At 42.6% G+C, this 18,279-nt stretch overlaps 1 protein-coding gene across 1 annotated transcript in view; it reads right to left on the minus strand.

Moving 5' to 3' along the window:
- LAMB4 (laminin subunit beta 4) overlaps positions 1 to 18,279 on the minus strand; it is a 38,834-nt gene that overhangs the window by 10,875 nt on the left and 9,680 nt on the right. The window contains exons 9-26 of the mRNA XM_066182906.1: positions 17,679 to 17,867; positions 16,890 to 17,069; positions 16,084 to 16,193; positions 15,545 to 15,624; positions 14,410 to 14,560; positions 13,349 to 13,480; positions 12,423 to 12,608; positions 11,130 to 11,251; positions 10,304 to 10,424; positions 9,261 to 9,438; positions 7,760 to 7,903; positions 7,281 to 7,512; positions 6,714 to 6,871; positions 4,960 to 5,184; positions 3,637 to 3,857; positions 2,378 to 2,474; positions 1,673 to 2,048; positions 1,149 to 1,309 (exon numbers count right to left, since the gene is read on the minus strand). Coding sequence (XP_066039003.1) covers positions 1,149 to 1,309; positions 1,673 to 2,048; positions 2,378 to 2,474; positions 3,637 to 3,857; positions 4,960 to 5,184; positions 6,714 to 6,871; positions 7,281 to 7,512; positions 7,760 to 7,903; positions 9,261 to 9,438; positions 10,304 to 10,424; positions 11,130 to 11,251; positions 12,423 to 12,608; positions 13,349 to 13,480; positions 14,410 to 14,560; positions 15,545 to 15,624; positions 16,084 to 16,193; positions 16,890 to 17,069; positions 17,679 to 17,867 — 3,063 coding nt within the window. The remainder of the gene's footprint in view (positions 1 to 1,148; positions 1,310 to 1,672; positions 2,049 to 2,377; positions 2,475 to 3,636; positions 3,858 to 4,959; positions 5,185 to 6,713; positions 6,872 to 7,280; positions 7,513 to 7,759; positions 7,904 to 9,260; positions 9,439 to 10,303; positions 10,425 to 11,129; positions 11,252 to 12,422; positions 12,609 to 13,348; positions 13,481 to 14,409; positions 14,561 to 15,544; positions 15,625 to 16,083; positions 16,194 to 16,889; positions 17,070 to 17,678; positions 17,868 to 18,279) is intronic.

Consider the following 18,279-nt stretch of genomic DNA (forward strand, 5'->3'; position numbering starts at 1 on the left):
GTGACCAGAGAGCACCATGGATGCTTCAGCTCTGCATCCACTGACCTCCCCGGGATTTATTGTTTCTTTGCCTTTCTGCCTTTCTCAGTCTGTGCAAGGCTCAGCTGGATTGAGAAGCAGAGCTTGGGAGAGCTGAGCTGGCTGCTTGCAGAGGGACCTGAGCTGAGGAGCTGCTCCAGGGTGCTGCCAAGTACAACAGGGCAGGGGAGACCTAAATCTTAGTTAATCCCTCTTTCCCCCTCTTCCATTCCCTCCACTTTGCATTTTGTTGACTTTTCCTTTTTTTTTTTTTTTTAAACAAACGAAAAAACAAACTTGCCTGGGCCAAGCTTTTCTTGCCTGAATGAAACACAGAGGAACTGTAAGTGGGAGTGCATTTCTTGTAGCTTGTGTCCTCTGTAGTGAGCACCCTGACTTCTGGGGGTTAATATCATGGCAGCCATCTCTTTGGAGAGGCTTCTGCTGACCATCTTCTGCCACTGTGGGTGGTCTAGCATCTGTTCAAGATCCCTGCCTGATATATCCCCATTTTTCTCCAGAAACCAGTATGGGACATCATCATTACAACTATTAGCAGCTGATAGAGACTATACTTAGCCTAAGAATGGAGGATGTAATTCTTTCAAACATGCCAAGGAGCTCAGTTTTGCTTTCACATTTTTTGATGATGGAGAGCTACTTCTTCCCACATAAAGTCAAATATTTTCCCATGGGAACACTAAGAAGCTGCACTATGACACCATGCTTTAATTAAACAAACGATTCTTGTACAAGATTCTTTAAGTATTCCTAGGAGCAAGAGGAGTCAGACATGGATGGGGGGAATCCTTTGCTGTTCTTTTGCATGCTAGTCTGTACTTTGAAACTGTGTTTCTTTTATATCCTGATGTAAGCATTTGGATTTATGAGACTTCTGACTGATGTGACTGTGGCACATACATCTGAAATTTGGGATGCTGGAAATCATAGTATTTTAAGACAAGAGAATTTGGAAAGTAAGTATAAAATGTCGCTGGTGTCAACATTTTTGTGCTACCATAGGAAGCTAAAATCGAGGGATCTTTGGAATGTTGTATGGTTTAATGATGAGAAAGCATTCCAAAATTTCAGGGAAAATGTCCACCCATTTTAATTCATTGCTGGCTTACCTTTGAAGTTCAGGTACTGAAAACTTTGATACAGATGTATTTTCTGCTGTAGAAGTTCGAACACTAGGTTGGCTTCTTCTCCAATATCCTCTATGTTCTTGTTAAGACCAGGAAACTCAAAGGGCAAACTGTGAAGGGGTTTCATCTGTGCAACTTTTTGTCTGAAGGGGAAAAGACAGTTATGCAGAAGTCAGACCAGATTGTTCTTAAACTGGAACTGGGTTACAAAATATTTTATAGGGAAAGAGATATATTTAAAGATAAGCAGAAACATTTAATTGTATGGCTTTTTTAGAAAATCTTTAGTATGAACTGGAAAATTCCAGCATTTAAGTGGATGTCTGTATGTGTTAGGCATATATTAAAGATGATTTTGTTCACAGAGCTATTGAAAACAGTAACTTAGTAGACCAGCATCTGTGTGCTGATCTGAAGTGGGACTTGATATGTAGGGATGGCTGGTGGACTCTGGGGAAGACAGTTTCTTAGCTAAGGGGTTTTTTCAGGAGCAACCTAGCTCTTACTGAAGGTAGCCCTGGAATTCCCTGATGCCTGAAAGGGCCTGCAGTGAAAGGACAGGATGTCTCAAAATGCGTTCAGTTTCAGAAATGGCATCTTCAAAGGCTTTGAAGCGCATGTCACAGCTGGGCATCTGTCCTCCTCTGTCTTCCAGCTTTGCTGCAAACCTCATTAACCCCTTCACAGTCTGAGCAAGAGCAGCAATTTCAGTGTCCCACTGATCAAAACAAAGATGACACTGATGGCAGGAGGGAAAGTCCTTCTCAAAGCCGCGGCCGCACTGGTCACAGAGCCGGCCGGTGACACCAGCGCGGCAGTTACACGCGCCGGTGGCTTTGTCACACGTGGGCTGGCGGGTCCCCTCCAGGTTACACTCACATGCTGCAAGAAGGGAACAGCAGGTTACATCCAGTTGTTCCTTTTCTGTGGGATTAATGCATGAAAAAGGTGCATTTTAAGATAACAAAAGCAAACCAGTGTTTGATTTGGAGCAAGGTGGAGTGCACAGTAGTGACTCTTCTTCATCTCTGACTTCCATCTTAACCATTGAAATGACAATATAAATATATAAACACTTGCCCATCTCATATACACAAACATATAAAAGGCTGTTTCTCTACATGTATGCCCTTTCTCCCCTGTGAATATAAAAGGTAAGCATTTATGTCGAGACAGTTTCTAATCCTGTTGTCCCACTTAATAATACTTACAGACGCAATGCATCTGGGGATTGCCAAAGTAGTTTTCCTCACATTCATTACAGCATCTTCCACTGTAACCTGGCTTACATGGACACTGGCCTGTAAGCTGTAAAGACAGTTAGGATTGAATAACTTCCAGCAGAGCCATAGGGCTGGATATACATTATTTCAGCTGTACAAGGACTTCAGCAACACTGCTTGCCCACAGTCTTTGAACACCATGGCTTACACAGTAGTGGCCCAACTTTCCTGTCTTCCTCCTGAAGGTCCTGAAAACAAAATGCGCTCTAAGAAATGGCTTTACTGTACTAATGTCAGAGATTTGTATGATCCAGTCTATTGATGCTGTTTGAGAACTCATCCTCTGACTATGATCTGAGAGGATTCTTTTCCTTGGCAAAACAGACTTATTTTTTATTTTTGCTGGGTCTAAGTACTCATCCTAACATTTCAACTTTAAATCACACAATATATTAATTGTAACTGAAAACCTTGAGGGTATGTTATGCACATTGCCCTAGAAAAAAAATTTTGTAATTCAGCTATTAAATTAAACTCTAGGGAATTACAATTTTGATAACTGCTAGTAGTTCTTTGAGGACAAGAACCAAATTTGCTATAAAAAATAATAAATCTACTGAATAAACTGGAACAAACAGAGAGCATATTGAAAGAAAAATGTGCAAATACACCAACAAGAGTTTTGGATAAGCTGCTGGTGCTCTGAAGTCAATGACAAAATTGCTGTTGACTCCATGGGACCACAATTTCACCTCCCTATTCTGAAATGCTGTTTAATTTTTTCTACATTCTAGCCCTAAAATGTACACAGTAATTAAAGATGAGGAAAGGTACTCTAGCATTACAATAGATGAGGAATGGTTAATGTAATGGCCACAGCTGCTACTTTATGAAAATAAACACTCAAAAAATACTCATAAGAGTCTAGGGTCCAAACTTGGATTTCCTTCTTCTCTATATGCATATTTATGAGGCTGTTTTTTCCTTTACAAAGTATTTCTAAGATCCACTTGACAAAGAAACAACATGCAAAGAGAAATTGCTGACCAACATACAAAGCCACATAATCAGAACAACACTTTTGATTTAATGACTCACAGTGTGATTGCACCAACTACAAACTTCCAAAGGATTTTTTGTTTTCAGGGAATATGACAAAAAAAAATCCTCATTTATAAGAGGGTACCCACTTTGCCATGTCAAAACACCAGCACCCTCATTCCTGGAAAGCAGAGTAATTTTCTTGCCTGGTTGCACTGGTTGCTTTGGGAGTTTTTTGGATCACAGTCACAGGTCTGACATCCATTCCCACTAGCCAGGCCCCAGTAGCCAGAGGCACACTGGTCACAGGTGGCACCCAGCACATTGGGCAGGCAGGGACAAGCTCCTGTGGCTGGGTCACACAGGCAGGCTGCATCCCCCCCTGGACACATGGCAGGGTGAACACCTGCCAGATTGCACTTGCAGCCTGGAAAAAGAAGGACAATTACTACAGCAGGCAGTAATACAGCAGCTGATGGACAATCAGAGCTGGATATAAAGCCCACACTGTAAGTTTACTTTTAGTGACCTTGAACATGTTTAATCTCATACATATTACCTGTCTTTCTGTAATAACTTATATATGGCTTTGAGAAAACTTACTGAGAATGTTCAACACTTAATACAGACACAAAGAAATGAAGGCTCAGTGAATTTTGAATCTTATTAGGATGCCATGTTAAATATGTTGGGTAAGGATAAGTTGATTTACAGTAGGCATTATCCAGCGTGGGAATCCCCAGTAAGCCAAGTAAGATAAGAAGCCTTCCTTGTGAGGAGCCAAAAGTTCTTGCTTAACAATTTCTAACAGACATCTTCCAAGAATGAACGAGGGATGGGCCTGGACTGTATTTTAGACATTCCCAGAAAAACAGTTTCTTGACTATACTTATAATTAACTTGTCTGTAAAAATTAAATCATCAATCAGGCCTGTCTGTGAAAGTGAGCATAGAGAAAAAATGGGAAGAAACCTTGCCTGATTTTCCTTACACTCCTACTTTTGTGTTCAAAGTGCTGAGTTACTGACATGTCCTCATGGAATCTATTAAATTGCCTGAACATTCTCACTCTAGCCACTTAATGAAAACTGGTAAGGCAGGAAGTTCAGCAAGGGATCATCTGGTTAACTGAGCTCTAACTGAGCTTAGCTGGCATCAGGCAGCAACATGGATAAACAATTATCACTGATTTTACTTTTGATTCCTTCCTGAATAAGCTGAATGCACATTTAGTTTTCTAACAGAGTAGTGCTTTCATTTCACAAATGACTCTTTCCTAGGAGTGATACTCAGTATGAGATTTAGTGAGACTTGGATGACAAATAATTTAATTAGATGCTGTGTCAAGTTATTTGAATCACTGATATATTTCTATTTAGTAAATAGAGAAATTTATTTGTGATTCTTATATTTTTCTCTATTTATCTGCTTTAGTTTTGTCCTCCCTCCAAGGTCTAGCCTTTCCCTATAGCCTATTTTTAAAAAACATTTTCTTGGTAGTAAAACACAGTTGCAGTGCTGTTACTTACTTTGACAGCTTTGATTGAGGGCTGAGCCAAAATAACCTGGTTTGCAGAACTGGCAGTTTGCTCCATGGGTGTTGTGTATACACTTGGTGCATTCCCCTGTGACCCTGTTACAGGACTCTGGGTCTGTCGAATCAATGTTGTTATTGCAGGGACATGGTGCACAGTCAAGCCCAGGGCTGCTGGGGTTTTTGTAGAACCCACTAGGACACTCATCACACTGATTGCCTGCCAGAGGAAGGTAAAAGTATTGCTGGCTGATGGGAATTCAAGTGAAACATGTAATTTCCAGTAATATTATTAGAAGATTCAGACTGTCTGTTCAAATGCACATTTCCAATGGAAAAAATCCACCTGTTTGAGACCATTGCCCTTTAATTCTCTGATCAGTTTAAATTATAACTTCCCCACTGAAATCTGATGGAAATACACCCTTCTCATCCCAAGTTGTTTATACCAAGGAAGTCCTTTCTGTAAGAGCAAATGGGTTCCCCATCGTACAACACCTCCAAACATCTTTTTCTGTCGAAGTCCATTCAATGGCAGTAGTCAGGGTTAGCCATATTTGCAGGATTTTCCTTGGCCCTTCACTTCAAAAGCAGCATTGAAGGGTGGGGGGTACACAGGAGTTCAGATGAACTCTGATGTTCTGTCCTTGCTTGCTGGCATTACAACTATTACTGCATTTTGTCTCCATTCACCCTGATTTGGGTGCTACCTCTTCATCTCAGAAACCATTCTGGGCTGAAAACCCAGATTGGTGTTTCTGGAACCACATAGACTGGTTCATCCTCAGCTAAGGACTCTGTTTCTTCACTGTGCTCCTCAGGACCCAGAGCCTTTCTCAGTCTCTGAGAAAGTGAGGCCACTGCTACAAAGGTGACCAAGAGCCTTGCTGGAAAGGAGCAGGTGCAATAAAGTCCAAAACTGAGGAGTGCAGTGATTTGTGAGGACAGAAGTCCCCTGGGAGAGCACCAAAATGAATTATTTTGGCCCTACAGCAATTACTTAAGCAAAACCACTCTTGACTTACAAAGGAACGTTGCCTAAGTAAAGATGACAGCATAGGTTAAATTTTCAGCAGTGCTTTCCCATTAAGCTTTGTTTCCATCAGAGGAGATCATTCTAATGCCCAAGGGAAGGGAAATATCTTCAGCTTTCCCTGCAGGAATTCAATCTAAGCCAACAAGATCTTAGGAAATGAGGAATCAGTTTACTGCAAAAATATCTGCATTTGAGACAGTTGAGAATAGAAACCCCATTTCTAAAGTGACCATTTGAACCATGAAGCAGTCACTTTAAGGCATAATGTCAAAGAGTTTCCTCTGTATGGAGAAAGACTTTCTCTGGTTAGGAAATCTTATCAGCTCTTTTGGATGCCCTAATCATTCCCATTTGGGCTTGCAATGCTTATTTTTCAGAGGTAACAAGCAACTGCAGTTCTCCCGCCCTCTCCCCACCAGATAAACATAATACCTCTGGAAAGGAGATTTCCAGAGAGTGACTTCAGAATAATTAATGACTTCTCTATATCCACATAGGTGAATCCCTTTTTAAAACACTAACTGCGCAATTCCCATTCTTCCTAGTCAGAACTTACCACATAATTTCAGTAAACTTGAGAGCCAACTCTTTTAGCTGTTTTATTAGCATTACCTCATTGTCATTTCTGACCACGTGACAGGTGGAGGATGATAATTTTTTTGTCTTACATTAATTTTAGTAGTATCAAAACCAATCCTTATTTTGCTTCATACCTGAATATCCCTCGAGACAATTACAGACAATCTGTGCAGACTGGGAGTCCTGGTAACAGGAATGTGCGAAATACCTATTGCTTGTAGGTGTCCCTGGGCACGTGCATGGGTGGCAGGGTTCTCCATCTAGAGGGTTTCCATAATAGCCATCCATGCACCTGGCAAAGCAGTCGACACACACAGGACAAATTGTCATGCAGGTGAATCAATTCATATGTATATATTGAAATTAGTATTCCAGATCATTGTAATGCTATCTCCATCAACTGGTAGAGATATATCAAGCTTCAAAGGTGTTCTAAAATAGAAAATCAAAGCTGCATTCTCAAAACCTGAAGCAAAAAGAAAAAGACATGTTTTCCTTCCAAGAAATGTTTGCATGCACATTCCCACCTGCATTTGCCAAAGAAATAGGAACCTGACATTCGGCAGCCAGGCCCAGTTTCATCCTGGTTTAGGTACTGTTTCCTGTTAAGGTCATTGATGAACTGTAGGTCCCCAGCTCCACAGGCATTTTGGAGACCCCCAGTGTCTGGTGGAGCTTTGCAGCATTGCCCAAAAACTGACCTTTCGCAGTGGCTCCCAGCAGTGAACCCGCGGCAGCTGAGGCACTCCCCGGTCCGAGGGTCGCACAGCTCCGCGTGGCCATTACAGGGGCACGGGCGGCAGTGGGGAAACCCAAAATACCCCGCCAGGCAGCGGCTGCAGCGCTGGCCATCCACCTCCCGCCGGCAGGAGCACTGCCCCGTCACCTGGTCACACAGCGGGCTCAGCGAGCCCTGCGGGTGGCACTCGCATGCTGGAAAACACCGAAAGCAAAGCCGTGTCCTTAAAGCATTCCTGCCAGCCCATCTCATGGCTGACGCTGCTCAAAGGCAGCTGGGATGGAGAATTTGTTATTCGTGGAAATGTTTTCTACATTGCTTCGCACATAAGCTTTTCTCACAAACGTTTGAATACAAACATATTCAAAGCCCTAACAATTGGGATGTGCGTGAAGAGCCAGCTAGTGGCGCTGGTAGTGGTGCTGGCTGCAAGGCACTCACCGTAGCAGCCATGGAAGCCGAAGCCATAGCTGCCTGCAGAGCAGGTGTCACAGCAGCGTCCCACGACGTTGGCTTTGCACTGACACTGGCCCCCCAGTTTGCTACAGGTGGCGTTCAGCGACCCTTGGGGATTGCACTTACATGCTGGCAAGGAAAAAGAAGATCAAAACTAGTTTGGTTGTCAAAGAGTTTTACTGCTCTCATCAGCTTGCAGGTTTCACACCTTAAAATAGGTAGAAAAGAGCTTGATTATTCTTCTCAGGGGTTCACCAACCTGCTGAGGGCCATAGTTTAGATCATTTGATGGTGTAGCATCAGTGGTGATGGGATATCAGGCACCAGCACAAGTCTTGGTGTTGCAGTTGCCACATTCAAGGTACTGCCTTCAGCACGCATTTGGGGTAGGACAGAAAGGGAGTAGCAAAGTGTAGATCCAACTAGAGACATCCTGAAGTCTAGAAACGTTTACTATAAACCTGTATCTAGCTGGAGCACTGGACATAACCTGCAAACAGTATTTAGTCTGCATCTGTGTACAGTTTGTTTCCTTCTAGGCACCTTGGACTAACTTGTTGAGTGAAGATGCACTGCTAACTCACAGAGGATGTTTGCCCAGGATGCTCTGGGAAGCACTAGAAAACCAAAGTGCCACATTTCATTGGGAGAATCTCATCATTTTAGGCATCAGGCCCATGGGGAATTAGCACAGCCCAAGCCTAAATGAGGGGTTCACTGCTTTAACAGCTGTGACCTCATCACCTGCGATTTGAGTGAGGCACCAATCCTAAAAATCGCCCAATCCAAGCAGATGCTGCCACTTTGGAGGCATTGCTGCTAGGCTCCCTGAAAGAAGCTGGCCATCAAAGTTGTCCAGAAAGGCCCCTCCTGTTACTGGAAGTGCAGAGAAGTTCCATTTCTCTAGGCCAAATACCTGGGAAATTCCCTGAGCCCAGCTAATCTTTCCATGGTGGGTCCAGGAGGCTGCCTAGGAATTTCAAACCCCACCTGCCACTGCCTTCTTGCTGGAATATCATCAAGGTTTTCTTGGTGAATCTCTTCCAGTACACCAACTTATGTACCATCATGTCTGGAATCTGAACCAAGGCATTCAGCTGGCCCACAGCATCTAGAGAGAGGGCTTAGAAACTTCTCTGTCATTTTACAGCAGCTAGAAAAGTAGGAGCATTACTGCCTTGGCCATATAGTAAAGGCATCTGATTCAAATGCTTTTCAGAAGACACAAAATCACTGCCATGGTCCCTGCCATGCTGATCCATGCAGCCCATCAGGAGTGATGAACTCCGAGATTCATGCCACCAAGAGATGTTTGCAGCACGCTGAGGGTTCAGCGGGATATACCCTGCGCATCCATGGATATCACATGCTGACCAGCTTCACTTCTACATCACTGCAGGCTGAGCTCTACTGTCAACATATCCTACAAACTCAAGGGAAAAGCAGCAACTGCCCCAAAGAGCTGCCTGTGCAGGTTGATCCTTACCCACGGCGCCGTTGTGAATTCGGGCTGACAAGCTCACTATGAGACGCGCGCACGCTTCGGGCAGGACGTGAGGCCCAACTTCAGATGCAATTTCAATACAGTGATACTTCTGGTACTCATCTAAATCCTTTTCACTGCACAAATTCTCCACAGAGCCTATTCTGGGAATAAGTCCAAGCTTTGTCGTTAGGAGAGAAAAGAAAATATTTTTGCTTAGATATATTGAAAACCAGAATTTCCCACATTCTCCTAATATCATTGCAATGACAGAGGCCTGGAGCACTGGTTTTCCAAATCTGCAGTTGTGCCATCCTGTCATCTAAATTCACATTTATTCTGAAGGTCTAAATGTTCCCTGAGTTCTTCAAATAAGAGAGACTGTGCTTAAAAAAATAAAATTATAATAAGACCTCTGATATATGCTCAGAACTGGTCTTGCTGTGCTGTGTTAGTGACTCCAAAAGCAGTATCTGGCCAAAATATTTACTTGTATTACTGTGATAGAGAAAAATCAGATGAAGGTTCTATGTCCAAGTATAGCCAGCCATTGCCAGGTCCAGTTCTACAGGAATAATTAGAGAAATAGACCTAAAAATATTTTTCTCAAGAGAAGGACCCAAAACCAACACCCAGTTCCTGACTTGATGGAAACTAGGGAAATATCTGGACTTGATTCCCAGGAGGTACACAACTAATTTTACTTTTCCAATATCATATTTAAAAATATCCGTGATCCTGACAAATTAGAGATATTTGAAAAAACCTAAGTGATGAGGAGCTGCATAAATCTATGTCCATAGCCACAGCATCTTATCAGCATAAATACATGGACTGTGTTCATGATCAATGAGCAACAGATACATGCAATATATGCAACAAGTATAACTTTCCATACAAAATTATGCAAACAGCGCCAATGGAGAAAAACAAGCTGGATTTCTATTAAAACACACTATAAATTATTTAAAAATACTTCTAATAAGTCTGTAAAAAAAATCACTGTGTAAATACAACCTCAAGGGACTTGTGACAGAACTACTCACTGAGTCAATCAAGATGAATGATTTTGCCTTCTTGTCAGAGGCAGAGAGCTGAGAAAAATACACATCCACAAAATATTCTGTTCCCGGCTCCAGGCAGACTGGAGTTTGCAGAATTGCAATCCTGTTTAGCAGAAATGAAGCACAGTTATAGCCAGGAGTCAGGACAAGGCAAGTTTACTGGATGTTGTGAGCTCTCCCTTCCCTCTGTGCCTGCAAACTGATGCCTGCAGCCTGGAGCAAGCCCTGTTGCTGTGAGGAGCGCACCCAGCCCCATGTTTGCAGGCTTTGGGACAGAGGCAGGGCTTCTGCTGGATGATTCACCAAGCACAATTTAAACCTGGGGAGATTAAACTGAAAATGGCAGGTTTTACTGCTTCAAGCAAGGGGGGTTGCAACTCACTGCTCATATTCATCCTTTCCTGCCCCTATTTGATCAAGACATTGGTCACATCCTCTTAGCTTCTCTCTGTTCTTTACACAGGTCCAAGCCAAACAGCTAGTTTTGAAAATAGACTTGGACAGTGACTTAAAGTCAGTATTTCCTTTCTATACTGAAGCAGCTGCAGTTGGTTCTTCACCAGAGCAACGACTAACCACAGCTGGATCTCAGTCTGCTCTCCTTGGTTTGGCAAACCTTTGCCAGACAGGATTGGGGCATCAGACTCTTCCTTAGAGCCTACGTAATATTGTGGTGTGCCAGTAACAGTAAAGGCCACACATGTGTTTCTGATATCCCCACGCTCCCACACATGTGCTGCTCCGCAGTGCTTCAGTAAATGATTTGTACACAGAAGATCTACAGGCAAAAAGACAGAAACAGTCAGACCTCTTTGTCGCTGGGAGAGGCAACTCATGTGGCTCCTGTGAAAGGACCTTGTTTTTGCAGTGTTGACCTGACAAGATACCAGCAGGCTGGATGGCAACACTTGCAAGCCAGTCTTCCAAGAACTATAAACAAAAGACAAAAATTATGGCCATATTTTGTATCTGAAAAACCTTCTTTCCCTTTGCAAGGATTAATGAAAGCCATCTGAATGATTGCACACTGCAGTGACAAAACAGATTTTCTCTTTATTCTTTACAGCACTGAAAAACAATGTCATTTGTGAAAAATTCATTGTATTTGCAATGGCTAATGAAAAGCAGAGACGGAAATGGGACCTCAGCTGGTTCAAATGGAAACAGCTCTGTTAGAGTCATTGGAGTTGTTTCTTTTCTTAGCACAGTGTTATTCTGGAGATATCCTTCATTAGCTGCCTTCTCACACATTTAATAAGAAATAATAAACATAAAAGACTTTGAAACAAATGTATTTAAAACCCAACTCTTCAATCCTTAGACAGAAAAAGCTACCTCAAACCAGCCCACTGAAAAATTGTTCCCATGTTTTAAGACACTGGGAAATTGTTTTGCCTCAGAGTAACAGTCAGAGAGCAGAATACAATAGACAGCAGGAAAATCTTGAGCTGTCCCAGAGAACTGCAAAAGAGTAAGGCGTATACAAAAGCTGGTACCAAAAAACCACTTGCTTGTGTTTTTGAAGACATGGGTGAGGACTCAGTTTAATCAGATTTGGATGAACAGATTTCCCTAGACATGTCATCATCATTGAGAAATCTTCTCCAAGCAAAAAATAGTAATTTGGCTATTTTCCTATAATTTTCACACATTTCAGAGTCCAGCTGGAACAGCTGGGAAGCAGGATGCCTGCAAAAGGCCTGGATAAATAATCTATGCAAATCACTCCTGCCTGTGCATGTTTAACTGCCCCAAAAATCCCAGCTAGGAATACAGGATGATTGTCTTAAAGGAACTGCATTTTCCATGTGTTTGATCTTTGAGTAAAAGTCTAGTCCAAGAAAAGGTCCAAAAGAGAAACATTCAAAAGATGACATCTTGATTGATGCTTAGAAAACACTTTTAGTGCTGATTTTTCATGTTTGAGTGGAAAGGGGGTCAGTGGAGGACATATTACTTGGTTGGTAAGGCAACTTGGTTGAAAAGGCAAGCAATTTTAATTTTAGATATAAAGAATAGGACAAGTTGCTCATCCCGTTTTTCACAAAAATAGACCCTGAACTATCACAGCATCACAAGACACTTAAGACATCACAAGTACCTCAGGCTCATAACGAACTATGATATCAAAGTCCATGGCAAAGGGAACATTGTTGATGGCAAATCTCAGCCCAGCTCCACTGGGAACGCGGACAAAGCCGTGTCCTGTCCACGTGACAGCCCGACCAGCACTGGGCTGCCGGAACACCACCGCGGAGTCCCAGTCCTGCCCAAACTGCACTGCACCCTGCAAGGACACACTGACATTTTCAACAACACACACAGTCAAATAACAAAAAAACCAAACCAAAACAAAAACAAAAACAACAACAAAAAAAACTCAGAAAAAAGAAAGGAAATATTTTTGCCATGTTGTTTACTTATTTAAGCCATCCAGCTCATTTTCTGAACAAATTCAAGATCAACAACCTAAGAATTCTCCCAAAGGTAAGGTATTTAGGGTCACACGAAAAGAAAAGCTTCCTAAAACTCTGCAGCAACAGCAATAAGAGGGACTAGAATAATCCACTCACCTCTGAATAACCGACATCTCCAAAGATTCACACTGGAAACCTTAAATAGACTAAGCCTGATTTTGTGCATGGCTGGACCTTTCATTATAAGCTGGACACATAAATATCAATACTTAAAATGACCACATTTAAGTGCAGGAGGTACCATGCTAATGTCTTGGTAAACTTGTTGGAAATGTCTTGCAACCAAAAAAAAAATTTTACCTTTCATAAAGACTTTTCCAAAAATTTGAGGAACTTGAGACTACAAAGGCATTGCACATGGCAGAGCAAGCCTGTCAGTGTGAATAATAAAATGTCCAACCCAACTGTATACCAAAGGATTGATTTGTGTCAGGATTGTAATGTCTAAGACTGTGAATCCCATGTGCTCAGGCATTTCTTTGCCCTTTGTTACAAAATAAATTTTTATTATTTGCTATAAACTTAAGTATTTACTCAAGTACTAATTTACCTGTTCCAGTCCAGATTTTCTTACAGTTCGTTTCTTGTTCCTGTTTAACACAATCTTTCCATTTTCAATCATGAACTCGTAGCCTTTCTTCTGGAAGTAGATGTCACACCTTGGAAGAGTGCTTGGCTGAACCTATGAAGTAATAAAAGAGGAACAGCACTGTCTCAACAATGTTGAAGGGTGGTAAGCAACTAAATGAAAATCCACATTCTTAAAACAAGATCTATTCTCTGCTGGGAGAAACTCTAAACTGTGGCCCAGCAGCTGCTGGAAACCTTTTTCCTTCACTCCCTTAAGATTAACTTGCACTTTTCCCTTATAAGCTATGTCCCAGACATCTGTTTTCCATTTAATTATTGGACTGTATGATAATTACTGATTGTGATTATAGCTAAATATTTGTGGATGTGACCTGCAAATAAACATATTTTTTTATTCCTTATCTATAGTTTCTGTCCAACATGCCAGAGAAAAAATGTTAGCAAAAGCATAGACAGAGGAAGGGATGCATTCCAGGCTTGCAGTTGGCATGGGGAACAACTACCCCCATGTTGAAGGAGGAAAAAAATAATAATTTTTCTAAAAACATTACAGATGGATGCCAAATTCTTGAGGAAATTAGGCTACAATCAATGCCTTTATATAAGGCAGCAGGAATTAGTCCAATGGAGCAGAGAGTAATTTGATTCTTCCCTTGTTGGAGATTCCCAGAAATAAAACATTTCATGAGAGCTATTGGCAACTCAAACACTTTCCTCTAATTTAAATAATTAAATTAATTTCTCTAATTCACGCTAGGCCAGCCTGCACTTGAGAAGCAGCAAGGGCAGCTTTGCAGGTCATACCACGCAGTAGTGACTGTCCCTTTCTAACAGCCACAGTTAAGGAATAGTCATGTTCATGAAAAGCAAAGACAAGCTGATGATGGTCAAGGGACTTGCTTTGCATTTTCCTCCTAAAGAGCTGCTCCCCAAGCAAGGGATCTTGTCCTCAGCCTTGGCTCCTGTGTCACCACCGCAATGATCCCCTCTCAGTAAACACCTAAAAAGCCAAATACCTACCAAGGGGGCAGAGCCAGGAAGGGGTTTTGCATGCTCAGCTTCATAAATATAATAATCCAGGGGTAGAAAGAAATATCCTGGAGCTGGCTCGTTGCACTGACGGCTCACGATGTTGGGCAGACACTCACACTGACCGTCCGTCAGCGAGCACCTACGGGAGGAGTTGGTAAAGGGAGGACAGCTGTCCTCATCAGTGTGGCACAGCTGGCTCCTCACAGCATGAGGACAGCTCAGACCCACTGTTGTTCCACCTTTGCTTAATTTCTCCCATTGCTGGATTACCTCCATTACTAAACTTCTTCCTATCACCCACCTCCTCCATTTCCGATGCTGGATTTATTCAATGCTACTTTTCCATGACTTCAGAGTCCATGACCTGTTTTGTCTTTGTCTGTTCCATATCTGAAGCACTGATCCTTTTATTTCCTGAGCATCTGTTACTCTCTATTCCTGTATCATTTCTTGTATTTTTTTCTTTAAGAACCACACTATGTCATGAATTTTAATAATCAGTCACCCACAATTACAGAGGCAGGACATGTGATCAGGACTTTTGACGCGATATGGAAAGTTTTCATAAACTCACACATATATTTTACACACCAGGTAATTTATGTGCTCACAAGGAGCTGCTCTACACCATAGGACTGTGTGTTCCTCTATCTGAAGTCTAACAGCAGTAGTGAAGACCCCTGCCCAACAGACTTTTGGAGGAGCCCAAGTGAAACCAACCTTGCTTCTAAAATTATACATTTTAAATATGAGCCAGGAAAAAAATTCTAGCATTTAAGGTAGGTGTAGGAAGCTAGGTTAAAAAAGTCACCTCTAACTTATTTCTAATTTCTAATAATATTAGGGCCTCTGGTTCTCTCATGGCATATGTCTTATATTTCATATTAAAAACGTCTTGGCTCAACCTGATTCAAGGTTGACTTCAGAGGAAATAGGTAAATCCCCTTACCACAAAAAAATTTCCAAGATTTCTACCCAACTTTACACTGTTTGTATATGATGAAATTCCATCTACCTTCTATTTTCCTATCTGTACTGTGACTGTATTAACCTAACCAGAAAATCTAGCCTAAGAGTTTATAAAAATTAAAACCAAGAAAGAACCTCAAGAACTTTAACTTACAAGTTGTTCTGGGATCCACCAATATCACAGTCACATGGAGAACAGCCATACAAGCTGTTGCCAAGACCCCAGTATCCTGCCTGGTATAAAGAGAAAGGTTCTTTTATGGCAAATATTTAAGTATGCGAAGCAAAACAAAACTTGTTCTGCTGGATGAACAATGCTGTGGAGCACTACTGTGCTTGGCCATGGGAGATTGCTTCTCTTCCCGGATAGCAAGGGTGTTCAGCCACTGCAGGAGCCAGATATTTACCCACTTGTATAAGCAAATCTCTGTAAACAGCAAAGATGGATCAAGGACATAATTTTACATTTCCTTTCCTTCCTGGGAGTGCTCCTCCCCCTGCAATTTGATTGCACAAATATTTGGGAGCAGTGAAAGAGAGGCAGACATGTCAATGCGGAATGGGAGCATACAGCTATAAAATTGTTTTGAATTTTGGCTCATTGTTTACTTTTCTGGCAATGAAAAGGTGTGAGATGGGTGAGGAGACTTCCAAAACCACATGCAGAAGTGAAACCAAAAACTGAGTACATACAAGGCATTTTTCACAGCGTTGCCCTGTGGTGAACCTCTGGCAGAGGCACTCTCCCGTGGCAGGATCACAGATGGAGAAGGGCAAACTGCCCAAGGGATGGCAGTTGCAGGCTGCAGGGACAAAAAAGCGCAGTTACCTCTGCAGGCCCCAGTGACGGCAGCAGGACTGGCATTTATGTTAGATGTGGCATCAGCATGACAGGCAGTCTCCATCCTCCACACAGACACTGCAGATGAATGTGCCCTGGCACCCTCCAGCCCTCAGACTGCCCTTGAAAATGCACAATTTCCTCGGTGGGTCCCTCTCTGGGGGGAGCAGAGGCACTGGCAGAAGGCCTCTGCAGTGGTTTGCCAAGTGCTGTGTGCTCATCTGCACTGCAGCCCTTGTGTGTGGCTGAGCACCTGGAGTGGGCACAATGTGTTCCACAAACCCACAGTGCACCTGGGCAGGGGTGAGACGTGTTTTCACCAAGCCTTTCTCAGAGGAAAGGTTGGCTGGAAGTTGTCTTGGCAAGGCAGCGGCTCCTGTCATCTCAATATCCCTTTTCAATTAAATTGTATATTTAATAACCCTTCTATTAATAATAGTCCGGTCTGCTACATTATGCTATGCATTCTGAAGGGATTTTGCATTGTTTCAGTCTTGGATGCTGCACCAGGAACCTTGAATTATGCTGACGTTAAATTACAGTAAGCAACAGGGTATTTTGTGACTCAAGCAGAGCATTAGTGTCTGGATCTGTGCATTCAGCTACCTTCCTGCCTTAAGAATGCTTTGGAAGGAGACCGGAGGAGGTGGTTACATACGCTGGCAGCCCAGGGGGTTGCTGCTGCTCAGCCCGTAGTAGTTTGCCCTGCACTTGTCGCAGCGAGCGCCCTCCACGTTCTCCTTGCAGGGGCAGCGGCCCGCGACCGTCCCCAGCGCGGGATCCGTGCGGCTCTCGCACACGCCCTCCGGCAAAGTCCCCTCCGGGTCACAGTCGCATGCTTCAGGCAGGGTCAAGGAGACACATAAAAAAAGCACATGTAGATGAAAGCATGCAAATGCAATGACAGAGCTGCTGGTAATCTGCCCTTGGCTCCCGAAGGACTTTTCATGCCAATCAATTGCTACAATTAAATAACGCTCAGAGCATTTTCTCCATCCCATCTTAATAATGAATTTAGGTCATCTTTCAGAGGAAGAGCTTTCATGTCTGAAAGATTATTTTTCTTTCATATGGGAGCTATCTAGCAAAAGTTATTTATTCCTCCCATAATTTTGGAGCCTCTTCTGTAATTGCTGAAGGTCACAGAAGCAACATCACTACTGCTATTCATACTCATATTGACCTTGTTCAAGAAAAATGATAACTTTGCTGGATTTCTAAGATCTGTTTAGCAAGGACTTGGAATATGCAGCTGTTTTTACAGTGCTGGTTGGAGGATACTGTCATGCAGCTACTTAGGGAGGCGGTTTGGATGTTATAGGTTTGGTAACATTTTTACAACCATGTGGACATTTAAGCATGGGGATGGCCATAGGGCTCAGAGCAAAGGCAACCAGAACAACCATGCTTTGGGTCATTCTTCCAGCAGTTAAAAAGGGAAGCTTACGAAGGCACGCCCCAGGATCTGAGATGGCTTTGAGTGGATCTTGGTAAAAGGAAGGTTTGCACTTGTGGCAGTGCTGGCCCGTGGTGTTGTCCTGACAGTCCTCACAGACGCCTCCGCTGACCCCGCCGCTGGCCTGGTACACGGCCATGTCAAAGTGGCATCTGCTGGAGTGGCTGTTGCAGTTACAACCTGAAACCAAAACAAACAGTGGGGTATTTCCCACCATATAAATACTGTGCTCTGGCCACATTGCTGTCTACACTTAACACAGGGTTACTGGTTACTTGTATGATTTCAGTGCCCAGCAAGATTATTCCCAGGCCTTGTGTGTTACAGCTGGGGGAAAAAAATTGGAGCCTTCAGACAGAACTGTATCCAAAACTTGGAAATGCAGGTGAGTGTGCCTGATACGCAGTGGGGAACACGGCTCTGCTGAAGAAATCTCTAGCTGAATATTTGTTACAGACCCCAATATATTATGCTTGTGTATACTACATTACTCATTATTGTGGAAACGAATAATTTAGCCTTGTCTAAATTCTTTCACTCCTATGAAAAACACTGTGCAAACCAATAATGAATTATCTTTTTTGCATTAGTT

The sequence above is a fragment of the Chamaea fasciata genome, unplaced genomic scaffold (assembly GCF_029207755.1).
Source record: "Chamaea fasciata isolate MVZ Bird 193981 ecotype frontalis unplaced genomic scaffold, bChaFas1.0.hap1 SCAF_5, whole genome shotgun sequence".
NCBI classification, from domain to species: Eukaryota; Metazoa; Chordata; class Aves; order Passeriformes; family Sylviidae; genus Chamaea; species Chamaea fasciata.